Source organism: Nicotiana sylvestris, chromosome 12, assembly GCF_000393655.2.
Source record: "Nicotiana sylvestris chromosome 12, ASM39365v2, whole genome shotgun sequence".
NCBI lineage: Eukaryota > Viridiplantae > Streptophyta > Magnoliopsida > Solanales > Solanaceae > Nicotiana > Nicotiana sylvestris.
This window is the reverse complement of record NC_091068.1, coordinates 134,768,652-134,791,856: the sequence shown is the minus strand read 5'-3', so window position 1 is coordinate 134,791,856 and position 23,205 is coordinate 134,768,652. Positions and strand designations below refer to the sequence as shown.

Genomic DNA, 23,205 nt, shown 5'->3' with positions numbered 1-23,205 from the left:
GTAAATGCGACCCAAGAGATGCAAATGCGACTTCTGCTGGGATCATAAATGCGGCAGATTTATCGCAAATGTGAGCTCTGCCTAGGTCGGGCTCCTTCGCAATTGCGAAGCCCTCCTCGCAAATGCGAGGTTCGCATTTGCGTGATCTGTTGCAGCAACCAAGAACACCAGAAATCTGGTGTGTTTTCAACGCCTTCCCCGTGCTCGAAACTCACCCAAGCCCCCGGGGCTCCACACTAAATACTCACACAAGTCTAACAACATCATACCAACTTGGTCGTGCGATCAAATCGCCAAAAATAACAGCTAAAACTACGGATTTAGCACCAAAACACATGAAATTCTTCAGAACATTTGAAATTCCTATTTTTACAACCGGATGTCTGAAACACGTCAAATCAGTCTCGTTTCTCACCAAATTTCATAGATATGACTTAAATGTTATATTGGACCTGTACCAGGCTCCAGAACTAACATACGGGACCCGATACCAACATGATCAAACATTATTCATTTTCTTTAAATCCTTAGATTTTCAATTTAACAATTTTTAACAAAAATTCATTACTCGGGCTAGGGACCTCGGAATTCGATTCCGAGCATACGCCCAAGTCCCATATTTTACTACGGACTCTCAAAGACCGTCAAAACACAAGTCTGGGTTCGTTTACTAAAAAGGTTGACCGGAGTCAAACTTGGCCTTTTAAGTCAACCTTAAGGAACCAAGTGTTCCGATTTCAACCTGAACTCTTCCAAATCCTGAACCAATCATCCTTGCAAGTCATAAATTAGTAAAAGCAAGTACGAGAAGTCTTATCTAGGGGAACGGGATTCTAACATGCAAAACAACCAGCCGGGTCATTACAACATGTTGACCGGCTTCTAGAATAGGGAAGAAAAGTTAAGAAAAACCAAATTGAGGTAAGAGAGAGAAAATCACCCATTTCTGAAAAACGTGATGTTCAAAATATCCTGAAACTCTAAAATTTTGAAGAAAAAAAAAAGAAAAGGTAATTTCTAAATAAGTCATGCTTTCATGTTACGACAAAATGTCCAAATTACAAGGGTTTGATTCTCATCGGATGTGGGATACATAGGTAGCCCTATCGGGTCCAGCCCCATTTTTCTACAAAAATAACCAAAAATATGAAATGTCGCCATTTTTATCATAAATAAAATTAGATGATGTCATTTTTGTCTAAATAGCCATAAAATTCCCGACAGAATGTCGGAAGGCCATTTTTGCAAGAATAGCCACCAACGGCCTTTTTTTTAATTTTTGGTCACCTAGCAAACACAACCCTAAAATCCTCCCTTATGAAGTGATGAAGGACCGTATTTGCAAAATAAGTCTTGATTTGTTTAATTTAAATTTTGCAAAATAATCTTTTTGATCAGTTTTCAAACAAAACTCACATGTTTTAACCCAGTCACCCTAATCTAAAAATGTGCAGGATGAGCACGGTTCAAAATTTACAAGTAAAGGTTATGAATCAGATTCCACTGGCACTCCACATGTGGTGGGAGGATTTTGGAAAACAGGGGCAAGATAAGGTCAACCGACACCTAGGGACACTCATAGGATTATTGAACATTAAACCTAGAAGTGATGTGATAGAGGCATTAGTGTCATTTTAGGACCCTGCACACAATGTTCTGTATTTCTCAGATTTTGAGCTTACATCTACCTTGGAAGAAATGGCGGGTTATGCCGAGAGTACAGAGGGCTTAAGACACAAATATTTGATAGCTCCAAGGGCTGTTACTCCCCACAAGTTTCTTGACTTACTGAAAATAAGCAGGCAGATCCATAGTGAAAGTCTAGCATGTGGATTTTCCACTTTACACTTTTTATACCAGCGGTATGGGAATTTAAGAGGATTGTATGACCCAGAAGGTGGACTATGTAGCAACGAAAACCGATTAAAGTGGGAAATGCATAGATGCTTCGCCTTCATGGTGGAATGTTTAGGCCTCTTAGTGTTTCCAAGGGAGGGCGAGAACATTGATTTGTGTGTAGCTAGTGTTGTCCATGTTTTGACTACCAATGCCAAGAGTACCCTCGCACCCATGATCGTATCATATATATTCCGGGACCTCACATCTTGTAAGGCCGGAGTAAGGATATTTGAGGGGTGTAATCTGTTATTGCAAATATTGATGATCAAACACCTTTGTCACCGTCCCCGATACATGAACTACGGGTCTACGGGAAAAAACTGCATCGAGGAGTTTGATACATGAGTGACCGGATTCAAAATACCAGAAGGGATCAAAGATTGGATATCCCACCTTTGTTCTATAATTGCGGATCAGATAGAGTGGACATAGGGTTGGCTTCCCGTTGATGAGATTATGTACATGCCCGCCACCAGTCCTTATTTCCTTCTAATGGGTCTCCGAAGCATCCAACCCTATGCCCCATATCGGGTTTTGAGACAACTTTGAAGATGTCAAATAGTTCCCAAAGACGAAGATCTTAGTACTCATGTGGTTGAAATCTGCTCCTAAGCTCAGTTTCCTAAAGAAGTGGTTTGCCATGTTTGGAACAAATGCCAGTATTTGGGGGAAAACACCCGAGTACGCGATTTATCTAGGGGTGAGATTTCGCCTGGTTATCTTGATTGGTATGGGAAGAGAGTCACGGCGAATGATGAATCTAAAAGGCTGACCAAAAGGCCTCATATCCAAGAGTTTGTTGACACATCGCAAGAAAAATGGTCTTCGTTAACCAAAGAGAATGACTATAGGGCTACCATAAGCAAACTAGAAGGGCAAATCATAAACGTCAAATTTGATAGTGGTTTGCTGTTACAACCCATATCCACACGTGTTAGTTCATGCCATATATTAGTTAACATAAATCCAAGAACTAATTATCTTTGAGATGATAAGAAGTCAATCATATTGGTCTTAAGTGATACAAGAGTGTATAAGGGTGATTAACAAGTATTAGAAGTTAAATGAATCAAGGATGCTGTAACTCGTATTTTCAGGTAAATCTAGCGGTGCTTAATACACTCAAGAGGTCATGTATTAAGGTATTTTAATCATATAATATCCGTATCATAAGTCTTGAAGTCAAATGAGTTATGAAACAAAAATCGACAAAAGTTGTCTCAACTTAGGTTCATAATTTTACCTAAACATTAGGTCAAATATTTCTAATATTTTCTCCTAATTTACAAGGAATTACGGGGTAATCTACCAACAAAATTAAATATCTATGAGTGTAGTTTCCAACGCATTAAACCGTTCATCGATACGATCTCGGAGTAGAGAGATATTCGCGTTTTCGCGAGACTGCGCCAAGCACCTCTCTATGGGGCCCACTAAGGCGGTTTAAGATATTTGGACCTATATAGGATGCCTCCAACCCGTTTTAAGTCATTTATTCTCACTATTTTCAGACCTTAGAACCCTAGGAACATCCTCTCAAGGTTCTCTCAAGATTCAAGACCCAAAAAAGGGCAAACAACACAAATCAAGTGTCGGGAATTCCGTGGCGCTAGTAAGTCTCTTGTTCTTCTTGTTGTTGCTCATTTTTGTGTTGTTCCAGCTCGTGTGGGAGGTTGTTTTAAAGGGTTTATGTTCTGTAAATACTCCCTCATGTTCTTAATATCAATCCTAGGTGATTTCAAGCCTTCTAAAGTGATTCTAGTGCCGAAAAACACTAATTGATCGCTAGTTTCGCTTTTTTGTTGTTGTGGCAGCATTGGAGGGATATTTCATGGAAATTTAAGGTCAAATTGGAGTTGTTATTTCTGTATAAAGGTAAGGAACCTCTTACTCTATATGTATTTAAGATTATCCAAGTTGCGGCTAAGCCATTGAAGCTAGAACTTGTGAAATATATATCGAAAGGCTTGGTAGTAATGTTATTGTTTTGTGGACTGTTTTGCGTTGCTGTTGGGCTACGTATTTTACTACTGTTTTGTGGAGTTTTGGAGTAGGAAGGGTGTGGAGAAACACCATATATATGTAGGGTTGTGGGATTATAATTATTCGTAACATTTCCAGGTCGTTTGACACGACTACGGTGGTCGTCGTATGTATGGAGTGATTAGGCTGTGCGTGGACTATTTTGGGAGGCTCAATATGTTTATTATTGATGTTGTTTGGGCTGTTTGGTGATTGTTTTGAATGGTGTGAAGTCATATATATAGGGGAGGTGCTGTCCGTTTCATCGTAAAATAGGTTGTGGTCGATACATAATAGTTATGACGCTTAAATGATAACGATAGTATCGTTTCTCTTATTGTAGACTAAGGAGTTTTGACAATTGCATAGCTTGAGATTGGGGTAGTATATACAAGGTATGTGAGGCTATCCCTTTCCTTCTTTTGCACGACTCCGATTGTACATAATGTAATGAACGAGCTTCCAAGATACTCTACTCTTAGAAGCTAGCAGTACTTACATTGTTTTCCCTCTTATGGAATGATTGATGTTAATGTTGCTTCTCTTATTCTTATGTTATCAATGTTGTTGGTACTTCCTGATTCTTATAAGGTTCATAGTGAAGAGTTAGTCCTAATAACGTGTACAGAGGATACCGACCTTATGTCACTCCGAAAGGTTTAGAATGTGATTCCATGAGTCGAGCATGCATTATATATATGTATCTATTTTACTCTACCGAGCCATGCTATAGTTGGCCGGGTACGGCACCTATTGTGCAACCACTGATCAGTTGGGTTTTACCGAGCTCCACGTGGCCGGGTACGATTCTACCGAGCCTTATGATGGCCGGGTACGTTTTTTTACGGAGCCTATTATGGCCGGGTACGATATGATGATGATGATGCCCACAGAGGCGAATGTTTTAAAGGTTTATGTATTTATACATATGTATCATGCATTTCATGTCAGTAGCCCTCAGAGGTACTAAGATGTTACAGGTTGTATATTCTCTATCCTTGCTTACATTACTGATCGTATTTATGGTTCCCTGCCTTACATACTCAGTACTTTATTCGTACTGACGTCCTTTTATTTGTGGACGCTGCATGTCGTGCTGCAGGCCCTGATCGACAGGTAGGTGCAGCTCCCCCACCACAGTAGGCTGTCCAGTTCAGCGGTGATTGGCGAGATCCCTTCTCCGGACTTGCCTTGGTCTTGGTATGCATTTTTGTTATAGACATTATGGGTATGTCGGGGCCCTGTTCCGGCTATGTTGCAGCACTTATGTTCATTTAGAGGCTCATAGACAAGTGTCGACTCATGTATAGTTTGGTATGCCTTGTCGGCTGTTTTTTGTTATATAGTCTTTCATGGTAGCGTGGTAGCTCATACCTTATATGTAGTTTCTTGATTGTCTGGTCATCCCCTGCTATGTATGTTCATGCCATCATATTTTATTGCTGGTTGTCCATGATCCATGTCTACCATTTATATTGATCTCGTCAGCCCTAAAAGATAATAATGAAGGTTAGATGAAATTTACGTTGGTGCTCGGCAAGTATGGTCGGGTACTAGTCATGGCCCTCCAGTTTGGGTCGTGACATTTGCAGGCCATTGTGGATGAAGGAGAAAGGAAAAGGTTGGCCCAAGAAAATGAAGCCCTCCGAGCTTAGATTCACAGGATGAAAATAGCCGCTGAAAACCCGGGAAGAAGCGAAAAAGATGAAAAACTCCTAAATAATCTTAGGCGAAAAGTATGTGATTATGGTGCTGAGCTGGAAAAGGTCGAAGATGAATTGGCAAAATCCCTGGAAAAGTTGGCAAAGAATGCAGAAGAACGGGCGAGGTTTGCTCAGCAGCTAAGGGAAAAGCATGACAGAGGAGTCACGTTTTTAAAGAAGAAGCTGACTACTCTTGAAAATGAAATGACCCAGCAAACAAAGAATTTCAAAGCGGAAAGAGAGCATTGCTATACATTGATGTCCCGATTGGAAGAAGACATACAACAATTGCAAGAGCAAAACAATACAACCACATAGGTGTTGAAGGCCCGGTCGCAACAAATTAGACGCCTACTCCAAGAAAAGGGAGTCGTTAGAAGAAGGATTAAAGAAATTGCTTATTATGTCGTAATAAAGTGCCATGAATGCGAAGATATGGCCAGTTCCATGTCCTTCATTGTTGTGATAACTTTTGTCCGTCAAGAGATGAATGACATAGACCGTCTCCAAGAAGGTATTGCACGCAGGCCCGCGTCGAGACCGACTAATGTCCCGCGGGCCCTTGGAGTGGTATTAGAGGCTCTTATGTATTCTTGACTTTCTTTTGGTTTTGAGTCTGTATTTCACTTTTTCGAGTCTGTTAGTCTTTTCCAAGTCTGTTTTGTTTTTTTTTTGTTTTTTTAAGTCTGTATGTCAGAATCCTTGTAACAGAAAACCCCAAAAAGTTTTTATTTAATGAAATATTGAAAACCAAAATTTTTTCTTTCTTTCATTTATTTTGCATTTATCTATTGAACTACGTAATGATCTGATTCATGCGGCCTCGTGATATGTAGGCAATCCCTATCTGATTCGATCATAGCTATAGAAAATCTGAGTAAGAATAAACCAAAAAAGAAAAAAAAAGAGAAAAGAAAAGAGTGAAGAAATGAAAGAGCACAAAAAAAGAAAAGATTCAGGATTTGAAAGTTGATGAAAGAAATAGCAAGGCCAGGATGAAACACACAGCCATTGCAAAAGCATTTAGAAAACAATTAAATTACTTGGGTGCATTGTATTCCCCAATGTGTGATTCCCTATGTGTTAAATGTCTCAAACTAACCGGTTTGTTGTGTATGCTATTAAGATAGGTTCTATTTTTAGGTGGTTGGTTTTGTGGTAACCTGGCTTCACACCCTTATTTCACGAGATCTAAAGGAAGTATCGCCACAACATCAGAATGCCACTTACCAATCATTAATCCATCCAAGGATGGCCCGGTATCGGTTATCCGAGTGTCAAAATCAACAACTGCTGAAGAAAACAGAATATTGCATTGCCGCATGATGGAGATATGGGACGCTTTGTCTAATGGAAAGGAACCGCCCAGTGCAATCCCAAGGTTCCCTGAATTGCTTCTAAGGTCAAGCGAAACTACTAACGTCCCTATTCCTGTGACCAACCATTCATTCCTTTTGGGTACCTTACCATGTCGGCTAATTTCACCGATATGCCTTCTGAGATTCGCCCCCAGGCACCATTTTTGGGAGTATCGTCTACAGCGTTCACCACACCAACAGTCTCTACTGCGGCACAACCAACAGTGCCTCGACAAAGCTTCGAACCATCAACTTTCACTTTCTAAGCACCACAATTCCAATTGGACACCACTCGTGTTACTCCAAACTCCTATCCTCCCCACCCATAGTATAAGTCTCCCATAAAACATGAGAAGTCCACGAAGAATCCTGAACAAGAAGAGATGGCACAAAAAATGTAAAGCATTGAACAAAACCTCAAGAATATGCAGGGCCTGAGTGGCCAGAAGAGCGTGTCGTATGTTGATCTGTGCATGTTCCCTCACGTGCATTTACTCATTGGCTTTAAAATTCCAAAATTCAAGAAATACGACAGGTATGGAGATCGGATCACCCATTTGAAAAGATATTGCAATTAACTAAGGGGACAGGTGGAAAGGAAGAACTTCTGATGGCCTACTTCAGAGAGAGTTTGACCGGAATTGCTTCAGAGTGGTATATGAACCAAGACATCTCCCATTGGCATATATGGGATGACCTAGCCCATGATTTTGTAAGGCAGTTCCATTATAGTGTGGACATAGCTCCGGACAAAAATTCTTTGTTCAACCTCAAAAACAAAGTTTCGGAGAGCTTTCGAGAATATGCTAGCAAATGGCGTGAACAAACGGCCAGGGTAAAACCCCTAATGGATGAGGCCAAGATGGTTAGTGTCTTCATACAGGCCCAAGAGGCCGATTATTTTCTAAATATGATGCCCGCCACGGGCAAACTATTCGCGGAGGCCATCAAAATTGGTGAAATGGTAGAAAATAGCTTGAAAACAGGCCGCATCTTAAGTCAATCAGCTTTAAGAGCCACTTCTCATGCCATTCAGAGCGGCTCGGGAGGTTTAGCAAGCAGGAAGAGAAAAGAAGAAGGAGCCATGATGGCTTCGAGCTTAAGAAACTCTCGGCGACCCCGGGATTATTGTGGTCCACTTTCCAGGGTCCCGCAGCATTATTACCCTCACCAGGATGCATCTTATGATATGGCCCCTCATCCTTATGTAGTAATGAATGCCCAATGAAAACATTACAATCAGAACAGAGCTCCACCTCCAAGAAACAACCCTCCTCACGAAGCCTCTTATAATCCACGTCCATCACAGAATAATTACCAATATAACACCTATCCCCATGAACCACCCAAAAAAGCTGACTTCACACCCATTGGTGAGTCATATTACAGCCTCTTCCCAAAATTAGTCCAAATGGGCCTGTTACAGCCTGTACCTCCAAACAGGCAGAACCTAGAATCTCCATCCTACAGGCCAGGCACCAGGTGTGCTTATCACTCAGGGGCGGAAGGGCATGCCACTGAAGTTTATTGGACACTTAAAAGTGCAATCGAGAACCTGATAGAACAAAAGCGAGTGGTGTTAAGGGATGAGGAAGTCCCCAATGTAACTAATAACCCATTGCCATCTCACAACAACGGGCTGGTCATTGGGATGATCTGTGAGGACAAAGAATTCAACCCGGTTTTGAAATGTATCATTGCTATCGCTGACTCAGAAAAAAACCCAAAGTGGTAGCAAAACAAGCAAGAGATGAGAAGAAGATCAATTCCACTCCCCAAAATACAAAAAAGGCTTTGGAAACAATGATAGGGCTAGCACTTGATGAAGATGCCATTCTCTTTGTTCCAAGGGCCGCTAGGAAGGAACAATTCATGCTGAGCCCTCCCAAAATATTTGAGCAAAAGAAAGTCACGTTGAATGTTCCAAAGATATACGTGCCAAAGGGGACTTATGTGGCGCGGGGGCTGGTAATTTTACCAAGGCTGACTGAGCCCGTAGTTATCAGTCGTGCACCATAGAGTCTTATGAGAGATCCCACTGCCGTCCCTTGGAACTACAATAAGACAGTGGTCAAGTACAAAGGAAAGTAAGTAATGGGTGAAGTAAATGAAATGAACCAATCGGGAAGTATCACAACCTAGAAGAATTGAACAAAGCAAAGCTAAACAAGGAGAGACGGTTTTCACTCAAGAAGTTGGTTAGTGCTGAAGAAGCGGAAGATTTCTTTCGAAAGATGAAAACCTCAAAATATGTTGTAATTGATCAACTCAGAAAGACTCCTTCCCAGGTTTCACTTTTGTCCTTGCTAATGAGCTCAAATGAACATCAAAAGGTGCTTCTAAAGACATTGAATGAGGCATATGTTCCAATTGAGACCACGATCGAACAGTTGGAAACAATGGCAGAGCAATTTTTCGAGGTTAACTGAATCTCTTTTAGCCAAAATGACTTGCCTCCAGAAGGAGGCACACATAATAAAGCCCTTCACTTGACTGTCAAGTGTAAAGGATATTATGTGAAAAGGGTTATGTTAGACGGTGGGTCTGGAGTTGACATTTGCCCTCTATCAACATTACAAAGGATGGAAATTGGGACTGAAAGGATTAGACCCAACAATGTTTGCGTACGTGCGTTAGACGGTGTCAAGTGGGATACGATAGGGGAGATTGATTTGGTCCTAACTATTGGCCCTATAGATTTTGAAGTAACATTCCAAGTTCTGGACATGGACACTTCCTACAACTTTCTCTTAGGAAGACCATGGATCCATGCCACGGGAGTCGTTCCCTTTACTTTCCACCAAACGGTAAATTTCAAACATGAAAACCAAGAAATAGTTGTCCACGGAGAAGATGAGCAGTCAATCTACAAGGACCCGTCAGTCCCATGCTTGGAGGCTAAAGAGGGTAGTAAACACATCATCTACCAAGCTTTTGAAAACATGGTCGCAGACTAGTGCGAGGAAGGAACCCCATGTCCTCAACTCTGCTTATCAAATGCATCAATCATGGTTGCCAGCGAAATGATCAAACATGGGTACAAGCCCGAGAAAGGGCTTGGGGTATCCTTGTAAGGCATTACAGAGCTTGTCACTTTGACTGTTAGTGAGAAATTCTTTGGCATAGGCTTTCAAGCTACAGAGCCTGACGTAAAATGTGCCAATGATAACAATGGTTGGGCCTTGCCTCAGCCAGTCCCGCACCTTGACAGGTAATTTGTTAAGCCCAGGGATATAGAAGAAGAGGAAGAGGCATTCACGGCCAAAGAAATTGAGGACATTTGTGGGGCGATGAGGTAAATGATGTACGAGGTTCACATGGTCCAACCGGGCGAAGGCTCAAGCACTGCTGAGGTGCGGTACATGGGTCCAAGTGCTACAATTCAAAATTGAAAGGCTACTTTGTTCCCTGTCAGACGGGAATCCCGGTAGTTCAGTCTTGCCATCTTTTCTGCATTTCCGAGTTATTTTAGGGTGTAACTCGAATGTTTTTTGTTTTTTGTCTTTTAAATTCCAATGTAAACCCTCATATTTTCAAATTCAATGAAATGAAATCAATGTTTCATCGTCTATGAATATTTTTCTATTATTCTTTCTAATTTTGTTATTTTTCTTATCTCTCTCTTTTCATTTCTAATAATACGGACTTAAAGAACATGGCATGCTTGCGGACTTCATGTCCAGATACTAACACGTTGTCTAACTGTGAAATAATGAATCAAGAACCAGAATATGATAAAGATGAGGTTTTTAGGGAAATGAATCAAGAACTGGAAAATTTTGAGAATAAGCCTAAGCCAAACTTAAATGAAACCGAGCAGGTTAATTTGGGTAGTCCAGAAGAGGTCCAGGAAACCATGATAAGCATTCATGCTGATGAAAGAACTAGAGATGCATTGATCCAACTTTTGTTTAAATTCAAAGACGTGTTTGCTTGGTCCTATGATGATATGCTAGGACTGATTATTGATTTGGTAGTGCACAAATTGCCAACTTATCTGTAACGACCCGACCGGTTATTTTGAGTCATTGCACTTTGTTCGCCAGTTCTCGGGCATGACTAGCCCCGTGTGATGTATTATAACTTATGTAAATCATGGATTTTGGTTTTCAGGGTAATGGAAATGAATTTGGAAGAACAGTTCTCAGTTTGAAGCTTAAAATTTTAAAAGTTGACCAAGTTTTGACTTGTTAGTTATGATCTCGGATTGGAATTTTTATGATTTTGTTATCTCTTTTAGGAGATTTTGATATAGGAATCAAAATGAAATTCCAGAAGTTGGAGTAGGTCCGTTGTGTCATTTGTGACGTGTGTGCAAAATTTTAGGTCATTCGGACAAAGTTTGATAGACTTTTTGATCGAAAGTGGAATTTAGAAGTTTTTGGAATTCTTAGGCTTGAATCCGATGCAAATTTGGTGTTTTAATGTTGTTTTGAGCGTTCAGGGGGTTGGAACAAGTTTGAATGATGTTATGGGATGTGTTGGCATGTTTGGTTGAGGTCTCGAGGGCCTCGGGTAAGTTTCGGGTGGTTAAACAGATCAAATTCTTGTTTTGAAAGTTGCAGATTTCATCAGATCAGTGTTGCAGAGTTTTACTCTTCACGTTCACGAGAGGGCCCTCGCGTTCGCGAAGAGATGTTGAATGAGGCAAGCCTGTTACCCTTCGCTTTCGCGATGTTGGTCCCGTGTCCACAGAGGTTGAGTCTTATTGTGCATTGCGAACGCGTGGCATGGTTCGTGTTTGCGTATAAGGGTGAAACAGACTTGGGCACCATGCCTTAAAGCATCGCGTTCACGACTAAATAAATGCATTCGCGTAGGCTGAGCTGAGTAAGGCTTCGCGTTCGCGAAGGTTGCATTCGCGTAAGAGGAATTTGAGCGGTGAAATATTTTTGCTTCACGAACGCGAGGCTTTGACTGCATTCGCGAAGAATAAAAAATCTGGGCAGAATGTTTAAGTTCAAAATCGAGGGTTTAAGTCTAATATCACAAAAACCATTGGAGAGCTCGGGAGAAGGTGAGATTTGAGGAGATTTTCAGTAGAGCTATTGGGATAAGTATTCTTCACTCATATTTGGTCTAATTCCATGATTTAGTATTGAATTTCATCATTTAATTTGAGAAATTAGAGTAAAAATTGAAAAAAAAATGGAAGAAAAGTTTGAGGATTCTTTTGGGGATTTGAATGGGCAATTGATGTCCGATTTAGATGTTCTTGGTATGTATGAACTCGTGAGAGTGTAAGGATTCTAGTTTTATTATTTTAATCGGAATCCAAGATATGGGTTCGGTGGCCGGGTTTGGCCAGTTTTGGGATTTTCGGTATAAATTGTATATTTTCGAATGGGCTTTGTTCCCTTAGCATATTTTGATGGTATGAATCTGCTTTTGGCTAGAGTTGGAGCATCCGGAGGCCGAGTTGAGAGGCAAAGGCATTACGGGCTAGAGTTGGAATGGATTGAGGTAAGTAATGATTGTTAATGTTGTCTTGAGGGTATGAAACCTCGGATTTCACATCGTTGTGCTATGTTGAGGTGACGCACACACTAGATGATGAGCATGGGGTCATGCACCATTGGGGATTGTGACTTACTCCATCCCGAATTGACTGTTTTACTATGTATTTGATTGAAAACTATTTGCTATCATCATGTTTTGGGTTGAATGCCATATTTGGGCCTCGTGCCAACTGTTTTGAGCCCTTAGGGAATTATTACTACTATTCCTCACTGTTTTGATTTTATACTTGTACTCAGTCATCCTATATGCTACTGTTTTTATAACTCAGCCATGTTTACTATGTTTTGACATCTTAAATGATAATTTGAGGTGAACATCATATTTTACTGTGCCCGAGTGGCATTTAGAGATTTATGATTGAGTAGGGCCGAGGGCTTGTGTTGAGAGGTTATTATGGGATTGGGCTATATGCCACATTAGTGTTGTACTGATTTATGATTATGAGGACAAGGGCATGAGTTGTACGCCACAATGTGGCTTGATATGAGGCCAAGAGCCTATTTTATTATGCCACTAGATGGCTTGATATTGCACTTGGGCCATAAGGGGCCCCTCCCGGAGTCTGTACACCCCCAGTGAGTGTAGGTACCCAGTGTGTTATGTGATATAGCCTGAGGGGCTGATGTTGTTTCATGTTATTGCCTGAGGGGCGGTTCTTGATTTATGTTATGCATGAGGGGATGATTATGAGTGATTGTGAGGTTGCCCGAGGGGCTGGTTCTATTGATATTATGCCCGAGGGGTGGTTTATGGTACATGTTTTGCCTGAGGGGTTGTTTACGTTTCTCTCATGTTCACTCACTATTTTATCACTTATTTGAAACTGTTAAATTTTTTTTTAAAAGGTTTTTATCGAAACTGAGCATGATTTACGAAGTAAATGATTTCTGTATTGTGTTGGAAATATCTTGTATTTGTTGTAGCGTTTTGACGTGGTTTACATGTTTTCTTATTGCTCAGCTTTCATTTACCTTTATTACTCACTGAGTTGGAGTACTGATATTACTCCCTGCACCTTGTGCGCAGATTCAGGTATTCCTAAACTCGGTAGCGAGTGTTGATTGTTCGAGGGCAAAGACATCGGAGTTTAGCAAGGTAGCTGCCCGACATTCGCAACACTGCTTTTCTCCTTCTTGTTTTCGTTAGACTATATTCAATACACTTTCAAACTTTTTCGTTGTATTCAAACCTTAGTATATGCTCGTGACTTGTGACACCCCGATGTCGGGCTTGTATATTATTTCTACACTATTCATTTAGACTTACATTATGAAACATTTGTTTAATTAAAGGCTTAAAAATGATTCTTATTGATTAATGGTTAATTTGGGAGTTGTGTCGACTGGCCTAGTTTCACGATAGGTACCATTACGACCGGGTCGGTTTTAGGGTCGTGAAAAGTTGGTATCAGAGCCTAGGTTACATAGGTCTCACGAGTCATGAGCAGGTTTAGTAGAATCTCGTGGATCGGTACGGATACGTCTGTACTTATCCTCGGGAGGTTGTAGAACATTTAGGAACACATTCTTGAATACTTATCATGCGTCCTTGATTTAGCTTGAAATATAACTCTTTGAATTCCTTCCACGCATTCGTATGCGCACATGAGAGCTCAGTATCATATATGCATCGATGGCTTGTGATTCCCTCATCGAGCAGCGAGATGTGACCTCTGTGTGTCGATGTTGGGCCAGTTTGGAGGACTTGAGGCCGAGTTTTGCCTGTAGCTTGAGCACTGAGGTGCTGATTGTGTGAGTATGTGCTTTTTGAATTTATGTGTTCGTTAGTGTCCTTATTAGTGAAAGCGATGGTTGGATGACTATGTGATGAGTATGATATGATTGTGAGATATGTTCATATGATTTGAATAAGACGAGAAGGTTCTGCTTGGGGGCAGAAAGAACTATTTGGTGCTTGATTTCCATCTTGATTTGATGTATAGCCCCGAGTTATGGGAGTGTGAAGAATCTTTTCATGTTTTCTAGTTGGGGAGTGGAGTATATTTCATGTTACAATATGAGTTCAGACTCGGGAAGATTAAGTGATTGCGTAATATTTATGATGGTAGAAGGGGTATGAAGAGCTATTAATTTGAGGCGAAGCAGGTGGATTATCTCCTGTGGAGTGTTCTGAAGTTGTGTGATCCTTATATTGTTTGTTGGAAGATCTCTTTTACCAGTGGAATAGATGTGTAGCAATTTCAATTTGGGTCGCTTAGAGTGGGATTGACTGTTACGAGGGTGAATGCGAGATTTGCAGAAGATTTGAAGTACTAGATGGTCTGTTGCACGAACTTATAAAAGATTGAGTTTAATCTCACTATGGTATTATGGCAGTAATATAATATATGCATTATGAGTTACTATGTGTTTTGATCTATGGCTTTGAGCCATTTCACGGTTATGTGCTATGTTGGTTCCAGTTTAAGGCGTATCGGTGAATCAGTTATGGCTTACGGAGGTTGAGACCGAGGATGGCTTGAGTAAAGGAATTTTCAATTATGTAATGCTTTATGAGTGTATGAGAATCATGGAATGACTTTAGTTATTATTGGTAAAGGATGTACAATGCATAAAATAGGAAGTTACTTGGTTGCATTAAGGTGAGGTTACGTTCTACGGTGTCGGAGTGCTAATGGAGCACAGGTCATCCGGTCCATTTGATCAGTCTAATTCTAGTTTGAGCAGAGTGGATGACTCTCGAGAATACTTCTAATGGGTTCAAGATTTTACATGTAGTAATTGGAGATTTTTAGGTTTTATATTTGGCCAAAAACTAAGGTTTGCATTGGAGTGTGTCAATACTTGTGGTATTTCTATATCATTATGGATTCTACACATCAGTATCAGAAAGGTAAAGGTAATGGCTTTAGATTCGCAGGAAGTCTCTTTAGGGAATGTATTTTGAATGTGGTGCTCTTGGGGATATTTGAGAGAGTAGTCAGCGGCTTATGAACCGTAGGACAGTGTGGCTTTATGCTTGGGTCTTTTGTGGCGAGTCTAGGTCAACGATTGTGGTGTTATAGCAAGAGGAAGTATCAAGTTGAAGGTAAATCAAAAGGAACTCGGATAGATGGGATAGCTTGGTGGTAGGCCGGATCGGCATGGTAAGGATATGACTAGTTCCTTGGGTGCTTATGAGTTAATGAGTTTCTACAGGTGTTTCACGGCAATGCCCATGAGTTTTAGTGGCATGTGCGGCTTGGTTGAGCTAGAAGGATTCAGTCCTGATGGTTTAGTTTTATGCGAATGGAATTCGGAGAGTTCGTGCTGGTTCCTACCACGGTTAGAGATGTATATTTTCTGCGAGCGTGAAGAGCATGGAATGTATAGTGATTTTCTTTTAGATGGGATCAATGGAAAGTTCTTGGCTAGTTAAGTATGTGGTTTCTTGTGGCTCAAACGAGGATATGAAGTTCTCATGTTTATCCTAGGATGATATGTTTTGTGTGGTATGTTGTGTAGGATTGAGATTTGCATGTGTGAGGTCATTGTTCAATTTCGAAAGGAAGGTCACAATTCTTGGGTAGCATAGACAGTTTTATATGACTAGATAAATGAAATCACTGACTGGTATGGCTTGATGAGAGTATGAATTTTTAGAAAAGGGGCTAGTGTTTGAGTTGAGGATACTTCATTAGTATCGCAACACTCTCTTATTTGATCGACTGCTGATATTCGAGTTTGCTTGGTGGCACAGAAGAATTATAGGAGTACCTCCCGTGATATGATTGGGTATTAGAGGTGTGTTGTATATTCGGACGATAGAGTTGGGATCGGGTATGGTGATTCGCGTGCTGTATGGATTTGGAGGCTAGGAGATTCTCATGAACAAATTAGGTTGTGGTTGTGGACCGCATATATCGGTATTGTGTAGTAATTGTTGGGGGTTTAGAGACCCAATCGGATCCTTGTTGCTTTGTATGCCAGATTTTTGGTGTGATTTTGGGTATGGATTGGTTGTCTTCGTGTCGTGTTGTTCTGGGTTGTTGCGCTATAGCGGCGCGTTGGCAATGCCAAGGATGCCACGAGTTGAGTGGCGAAGTTTGACGGACTATGTTTCCAGTAGGGTGATTTCATTTTTGAAGACCCAGCGGATGGATGGGAAGGGTTGTCTTTCTTATTTGGCCTTCGTGATGGATGTCAGTGCAGAGACTCCTACCATTGATCCAGTTCCAGTGGTGAGAGATTTTTCGGATGTGTTTCTTACTGCCGGGCATTTCACCGGACAAGGTTGTTGATTTTGGCATTGATTTGGTGTTGGGCATCGTATCGTATGGCACTGGCGGAGTTTAAAGGGTTGAAGGAGCAGCTTCAGGAACTCCTTGATAAGGGGTTCATTGGTGGACCAATATGGATGTGTGTTCTACATCGAGTCAGCTTGGTTGACTCCGAGTTATATTGTTGAGGGATGTGTTGATTCAATTATATTAAGCTTAGTAGTGATCTGGAGAGATCTATGAGTTACCTTTCCGTATTGCGAGACATTGGGATTTTTTGGTTATAGGCACATGTGGTGCGGTTTTATTGGTGTCTCTCAGTGGAATTCGGCGGGAAGAGTAGTGGGTATTGCTTGGCGTATGGCATATCGGTTGTGTCCCCTTCAGATTTTTGTAATGTTATGTCAATTGCTTCGTCGTGGTTATGATGATTTGCTTGGTTCTAAACATTAGATTCTGCGTGGTTGTCAATTTTGAGCATATTGACTTGAGGTATTTCATGTGGACCGGCGTTTGGATAGGGTCGCGCATTGCAACGAAGTTATGTGGGGGTATGACCCTTCAGGTTAGATTCATGTGCTCTGTTTCTACGATGTGTGATGGGTTCTTAGCATTTTGTTGTAGTGGTATTGGTGAGCTTGTGGTACAGCTCTTTCATTCGAGTCGTTTTCATGATTTGAGTACGTTTGGATTATTTCTTTTTGGTGCGCGGATTGCACGAGTTGTGGCTTTAGATTATTCTGACGTATCATGTCACTGTAGTAGTTGTGTTAGATTAGATGAGATCGTTGGGATCTAGAATGAATACAAACGGATTCAGTTTCAGCGTGTTGGGAGGATAATATCGATGTGCGGCTCAGAAATTTGCTATGGTCCATGCCAAATGAGGAATGGCTTCTTGAATGGTTGATCTGAGAAATGGTTATGACTTTCTACATGTTTTATTTATCATGGACAATATAGGAAAGTGTTGGAATGAGACTTTAATTGATAAGATGTTATTATCGGTATTCGATTGTTATGTGCAACTGTTGTGATTTGAAGTTATCGCTGCAAGTGTTTGAGCTATGTGGTATGTCATGTAATGGCATTTGAGTCTGTGGGTATGGTTTGTTACAGCTTGTCCGTGCTTATTCAGAGTATAGATGTGAGATCCTGATCTTATAGATGATTTCAAAAGTGGAAATGTGGTTCTAAGGTTTATGGTCTAGGTTGCATTGTAAAAATTTTAGTTACATTGTGTTATCGGACCTATATGAGATAGGGTGACATGGGACCACCCCGGGTATGTGCATGGTAAGGTTATTCAGCAATTGTTTGGCTTTTGGAACAACTCTGGGCATGTTCGAGGACGAACATATGTTTAAGTGGGGGAGGATATAACGACCCGACCAATCATTTGAGCTATTGCACTTCGCTCGCCAGTTCTTGGGCATGACTAGGCTCATGTGATGTATTATGAATTATGTAAATCACCGGTTTTGTTTTTAGGGTAATCGGAATGAATTTGGAAGAATAGTTCTCAATTTGAAGCTTAAAATTTTGAAAGGCTGACCAAGTTTTGACTTGTTAGAATATGATCTCGGATTGGAATTTTTATAATTTGGTTAGCTCCGTTAGGTGATTTGGGACTTAGGAGCGTGATCAGAATGTATTTTGGAGGTCCGTCGAATTAAATTGGCGAAATTGAGATTTTGGTATTTTCCGATTGATAGGTGAGATTTTGATATAAGGGTCAGAATGGAATTCCGGAAGTTGGAGTAGATATATTGTGTCATTTGTGACGTTTGTGCAAAATTTCAGGTAATTCGGACGAGGTTTGATAGACTTTTTGATTGAAAGTGGAAATTGGAAGTTTTTGGAATTATTAGGCTTAAATCCGATGCAAATTTGGTGTTTTAATGTTATTTTGAGCGTTCCGAGGTTGGAACAAGTTTGAATGATGTAATGGGATGTGTTGGCATGTTTGTTTAAGGTCCCGAGGGCCTCGGGTGAGTTTCGGGTGGTTAAGCGGATCAAATTCTTGCTTCGAAGGTTGTAGATTTCTTCAGATCAGTTTTGCAGAGTTTTGTTCTTCGGGTTCGCGAGAGGGCCCTCGCGTTCGCGAAGAGATGTTGAGTGAGGCAGGCCTATTACCCTTCGCGTTTGCGAGGTTAGTCCTGCATTCACGAAGGTTGAGTCTGATTGTGCATCGTGAACGCGTGGCATGGTTCGTGTTCGCGTATAAGGGTGAAGCAAACTTGGGCACCAGGCCCTAAAGCATCGCGTTCGCAACTGAATAAATGTATTCGCATAGGCTGAGCTGAGTAAGGCTTCACATTTGCGAGGGTTGCGTTCGCATTCGCATAAGAGGAATTTGAGCGGTGAATTATTTGTGCTTCACGAACGCGAGGCTTTGACTGAATTCGTGAAGAAGAAAAAATCTGGGCAGAATGTTTGAAGTTCAAAATTGAGGGTTTAAGTCCACTATCACAAAAACCATTGGAAAGCTCGGGAGAAGGTGAAATTTGAGGAGATTTTCAGTGGAGCTATTGGGATAAGTATTCTTCACTCATATTTGGTCTAATTCCATGATTTAGTCTTGAATTTCATCATTTAATTTGAGAAATTAGAGTGGAAATTCGAAAAATAATAGAAGAAAAGTTTGAGGATTCTTTTGGGGATTTGAATGGGCATTTGATGTCCGATTTGGATGTTCTTGGTATGTATGAACTCGTGAGAGTGTAAGGATTTTAGTTTTGCGATTTTTATTGGAATCCGAGATGTGGTCCCGTTGGCCGGGTTTGGCCAGTTGCGGGATTTTTGGTATAAATTGGATATTTTCGAATGGGCTTTGTTCCCTTATCATATTTTGATGGTATAAATCTGGTTTTGGCTAGATTTGGAGCATCCGGAGGCCGAGTCGAGAGGCAAAGGCATTACGGGTTAGAGTTGGAACGGATTGAGGTGAGTAATGATTGTTAATTTTGTCTTGAGGGTATGAAACCCCGAATTTCACATCGTTGTGCTATGTTGAGGTGATGCACACACTAGATGATGCGCGTGGGATCGTGAACCATTGGGTATTGTGACTTAGTCCATCTTGAGTTGACTGTTTTACTATGTATTTGATTGAAAACTGTTTGCTATCATCATGTTTTGGGTTGAATGCCATATTTGGGCCTCGTGCCAACTGTTTTGAGCCCTTAGGGAATTTTTACTACTATTCCTCACTGTTTTGATTTTATACTTGTACTTAGTCATGCAATATGCTACAGTTTTTATAACTCAGTCATGTTTATTCTGTTTTGACATCTTAAATGATAATTAGAGCTGAACATCATATTTTACTGTGCTCGAGTGGCTTTTAGAGATTTATGATTGAGTAGGGGCGAGGGCTTGTGTTGAGAGGTTATTATGGGATCGGGCTATATGCCACATTAATGTTGTACTGATTTATAATTATGAGGCCGAGAGACTGAGTTGTACGCCAAAAGGTGGCTTTATATGAGGTCGAGAGCCTATTTTATTATGCCACGAGATGGCTTGATATTGCACTTGGGCCGTAAGGGGACCTTCCCGGAGTCTGTACACCCCCAGTGAGCGCGGGTACCCAATGTGTTATGTGATATAGCCTGAGGGGCTGATGTTGTTCCATGTTATTGCCTGAGGGGTGGTTCTTGATTTATGTTATGCCCGAGGAGCTGATTACGAGTGATTGTGAGGTAGCTCGAGGGGTTGGTTCTATTGATATTATGCCTAAAGGGCGGTTTATGGTGTACATGTTTTGCCCGAGGGGATGTTTACATTTCTATCATATTCACTCACTGTTTTATCACTCATTTGAAACTGAGGGGCTGTTTACATTTTTCTCATGTTTACTCACTATTTTATCACTCATTTGAAACTTTTGAAACTTTTTTTAAAGGTTTTTACCGAAACGGAGCATGATTTACGAAGTAAATAATTTATGTACTGTGTTGGAAATATCTTGTATTTGTTGTAGCGTTTTGATGTGGTTTACATGTTTTCTTATTGCTCAGCTTTCATTTACCTTTATTACTCACTGAGTTGGAGTACTGATACTCCCTGCACCTTGTGTGCAGATTCAGGTATTTCTAAACCCGGTAGAGGGTGTTGATTGCTCGAGGGCTAAGTCATCGGAGTTTAGCAAGATAGCTGCCCGACATTCGCAGCACTGCTTTTCTCCCTCTTGTTTTCGTTAGACTGTATTCAGTACACTTTCAGACTTTTTTGTTGTATTCAAACCTTAATAGATGCTCATGACTTGTGACACCCCGATGTCGGGCTTGTATATTGTTTCTGCACTATTCATTTAGACTTACATTATGAACATTTGTTTAATTAAAGGCTTAAAAATGATTCTTATTGATTAATGGTTAATTTGGGAGTTGTGTCGGCTGGCCTAGTTTCACGATAGGTGCCATCACGACCAGGTTGGTTTTAGGGTCGTGACATTATCGGGGTTATCCACCTGTCCGACAAAAGCAGAGAAAGTTTAAAACAAACATTAGTGATAAGATCAAAGAAGAAGTCACCAAACAGTTGAAAGCTAGTGTGATCCGGGTGGTCCGATGCATCACATGTTTAGCTAATGTGGTCCCAGTGCTGAAGAAAGATGGGAAAACCCAAGTATGTGTTGATTATCAGCATTTGAACAAAACAAGCCCTATGGACAACTTCCCATTACCAAACATCCACATTCTTATTGACAACTGTGCCAAACATGAGATACAGTCTTTTGTGGATTGTTATGCTAGGTATCACCAAGTTCTAATGGATGAAGTAGACGCAGAAAAGATGGCCTTCACCACACCCTGGGGCACTTACTGTTATAGGGTCATGCCATTTTGTTTAAAGAATGTCGGGGCAACTTATATGAGAGCTACGACTGCAATCTTTCATGACATGATGCACCAGGAAATTGAGGTGTATGTGGATGATATGATCATTAAATCCAGAACACAGGACGACATGTGTGGGATCTGAGAAAGTTCTTTGAGCGTCTGTGCAAGTATAACATGAAGTTTAATCCAGCTAAATGTGCATTCGGGGTTCCATCTAGGAAACCTTTGGGGTTTATAGTCAGTCGGAGGGGTATCGAGCTAGATCCAATAAATATAAAGTCTATTCGGGATTTGCCACCTCCGAGAACTAAGAAAGAGGTCATGAGTCTGCTGGGAAGATTGAATTACATCGGCGGGTTCATTGCTCAGCTAACTACCATGTGTGAGCCCATATTTAAGTTGTTGAAGAAAGATGTGGTAATCATATGGACGGATGAGTGTCAAGAAGCTTTCGACAAAATCAAAGAATATCTGTCAAATCCGCCAGTGTTGGTCCCAACCAAGCCTGGGAGACCTTTGTTCTTGTACCTTACAGTCCTGGAAAATTCTTTCGGCTGTGTCCTGGGGCAACATGATGTGACTGGGAAGAGAGAGCGAGCCATATACTATTTGAGCAAGAAATTCACTAGTTATGAAGCCAAGTACACTTTGTTGGAAAGAATTTGTTGCGCCCTAACTTGGGTCGCCCAGAAGCTTAGGAATTATCTATTCGCCTACACCACATATCTCATAACCAGAATGGATCCTTTGAAATAAATATTCCAAAAATCGATGCCCATGGGAAGGTTAGCAAAATGGCAAATCCTGCTTATTGAGTTCGACATTGTCTATGTCACCCGCAAAGCGATGAAAGCTCAAGCCTTGGCGGATCATCTAGTTAAGAACCTAGTTGATGATGAATACCAACCTCTAAGTACTTATTTCCCGGACGATGAAGTAAATTCAGTTGAAGTAATTCTAGAAAATGCCAATGCTTGGAAAATGTTCTTTGACGGAGCTGTAAATGCAAAAGGCGTCGGGATTGAGGCAATTTTGATTTCGCCTAGTGGTCAGCACTATCCGGACTTAGCCCGGCTTTGGTTCTTTTATACAAACAACACTGGAGAGTATGAAGCTTGCATTATGGGCATGAACATGGCAGTTGATCTAGATGTGGAAGAATTGTTAATCATGGGAGATTCTAACATGATTATTCGACAAGCTCAAGGTGAATGGGAAACCCGAGATATCAAGCTTATCCCATACAGGAAACATGTGTAAGATCTTAGCAAACGGTTTAAGTCTGTCGAGTTAAGGTATATTCCTCGATTCCATAATGAGTTAGCTGATGCACTAGCTACTTTGGCCTCAATGCTGCCATATCCGGGCAATGTCCACATTAACCCGCTGGAAATCTAAATTCAAGAAAGACATGGTTATTTCAATATAGTTGAAATAGAACCAGATGTTCAGTCATGGTATCATGATATCAAAAGGTTTTTAAAAATAAAGGAATATCCCGAGCAAGCCAGCGGAGACTAAAATAGAACCATTAGAAGGCTCGCCAGCAATTTTTTCTTAAGTGGAGAGGTCTTGTACAAAAGAACTCCAGATTTGAATCTTTTAAGGTGCATGGATGCCCAACAGGCTAGGAAGAT

At 40.9% G+C, this 23,205-nt stretch overlaps 2 protein-coding genes across 2 annotated transcripts; both read left to right on the top strand.

The window, feature by feature from the left end:
- The first annotated feature begins 8,393 nt into the window (after positions 1-8,393).
- LOC138883782 (uncharacterized) lies at positions 8,394-9,939 on the top strand. Its single transcript, XM_070164494.1, has 2 exons — positions 8,394-8,713; positions 9,423-9,939. Exons 1-2 carry the CDS (start codon positions 8,394-8,396, stop codon positions 9,937-9,939), a joined length of 837 nt encoding a protein of 278 aa, XP_070020595.1.
- Positions 9,940-22,345: 12,406 nt separating this feature from the next.
- Positions 22,346-22,828, top strand: LOC138883781 (uncharacterized). The gene has a single exon (XM_070164493.1). The coding sequence runs from the start codon at positions 22,346-22,348 to the stop codon at positions 22,826-22,828; it is 483 nt and encodes a 160-aa protein (XP_070020594.1).
- Positions 22,829-23,205: the final 377 nt, after the last annotated feature.

Excerpts from the sequence above, each read along its gene's own strand:
- LOC138883781 (XM_070164493.1), top strand. The coding sequence starts at position 22,346 with ATGGGAAGGTTAGCAAAATGGCAAATCCTGCTTATTGAGTTCGACATT.
- LOC138883782 (XM_070164494.1), top strand. The coding sequence starts at position 8,394 with ATGGGCCTGTTACAGCCTGTACCTCCAAACAGGCAGAACCTAGAATCT. Across the intron at positions 8,714-9,422 it reads TCAGAAAAAAACCCAAAGTG|CCAAAATGACTTGCCTCCAG; the intron begins GTAGCAAAACAA and ends AATCTCTTTTAG.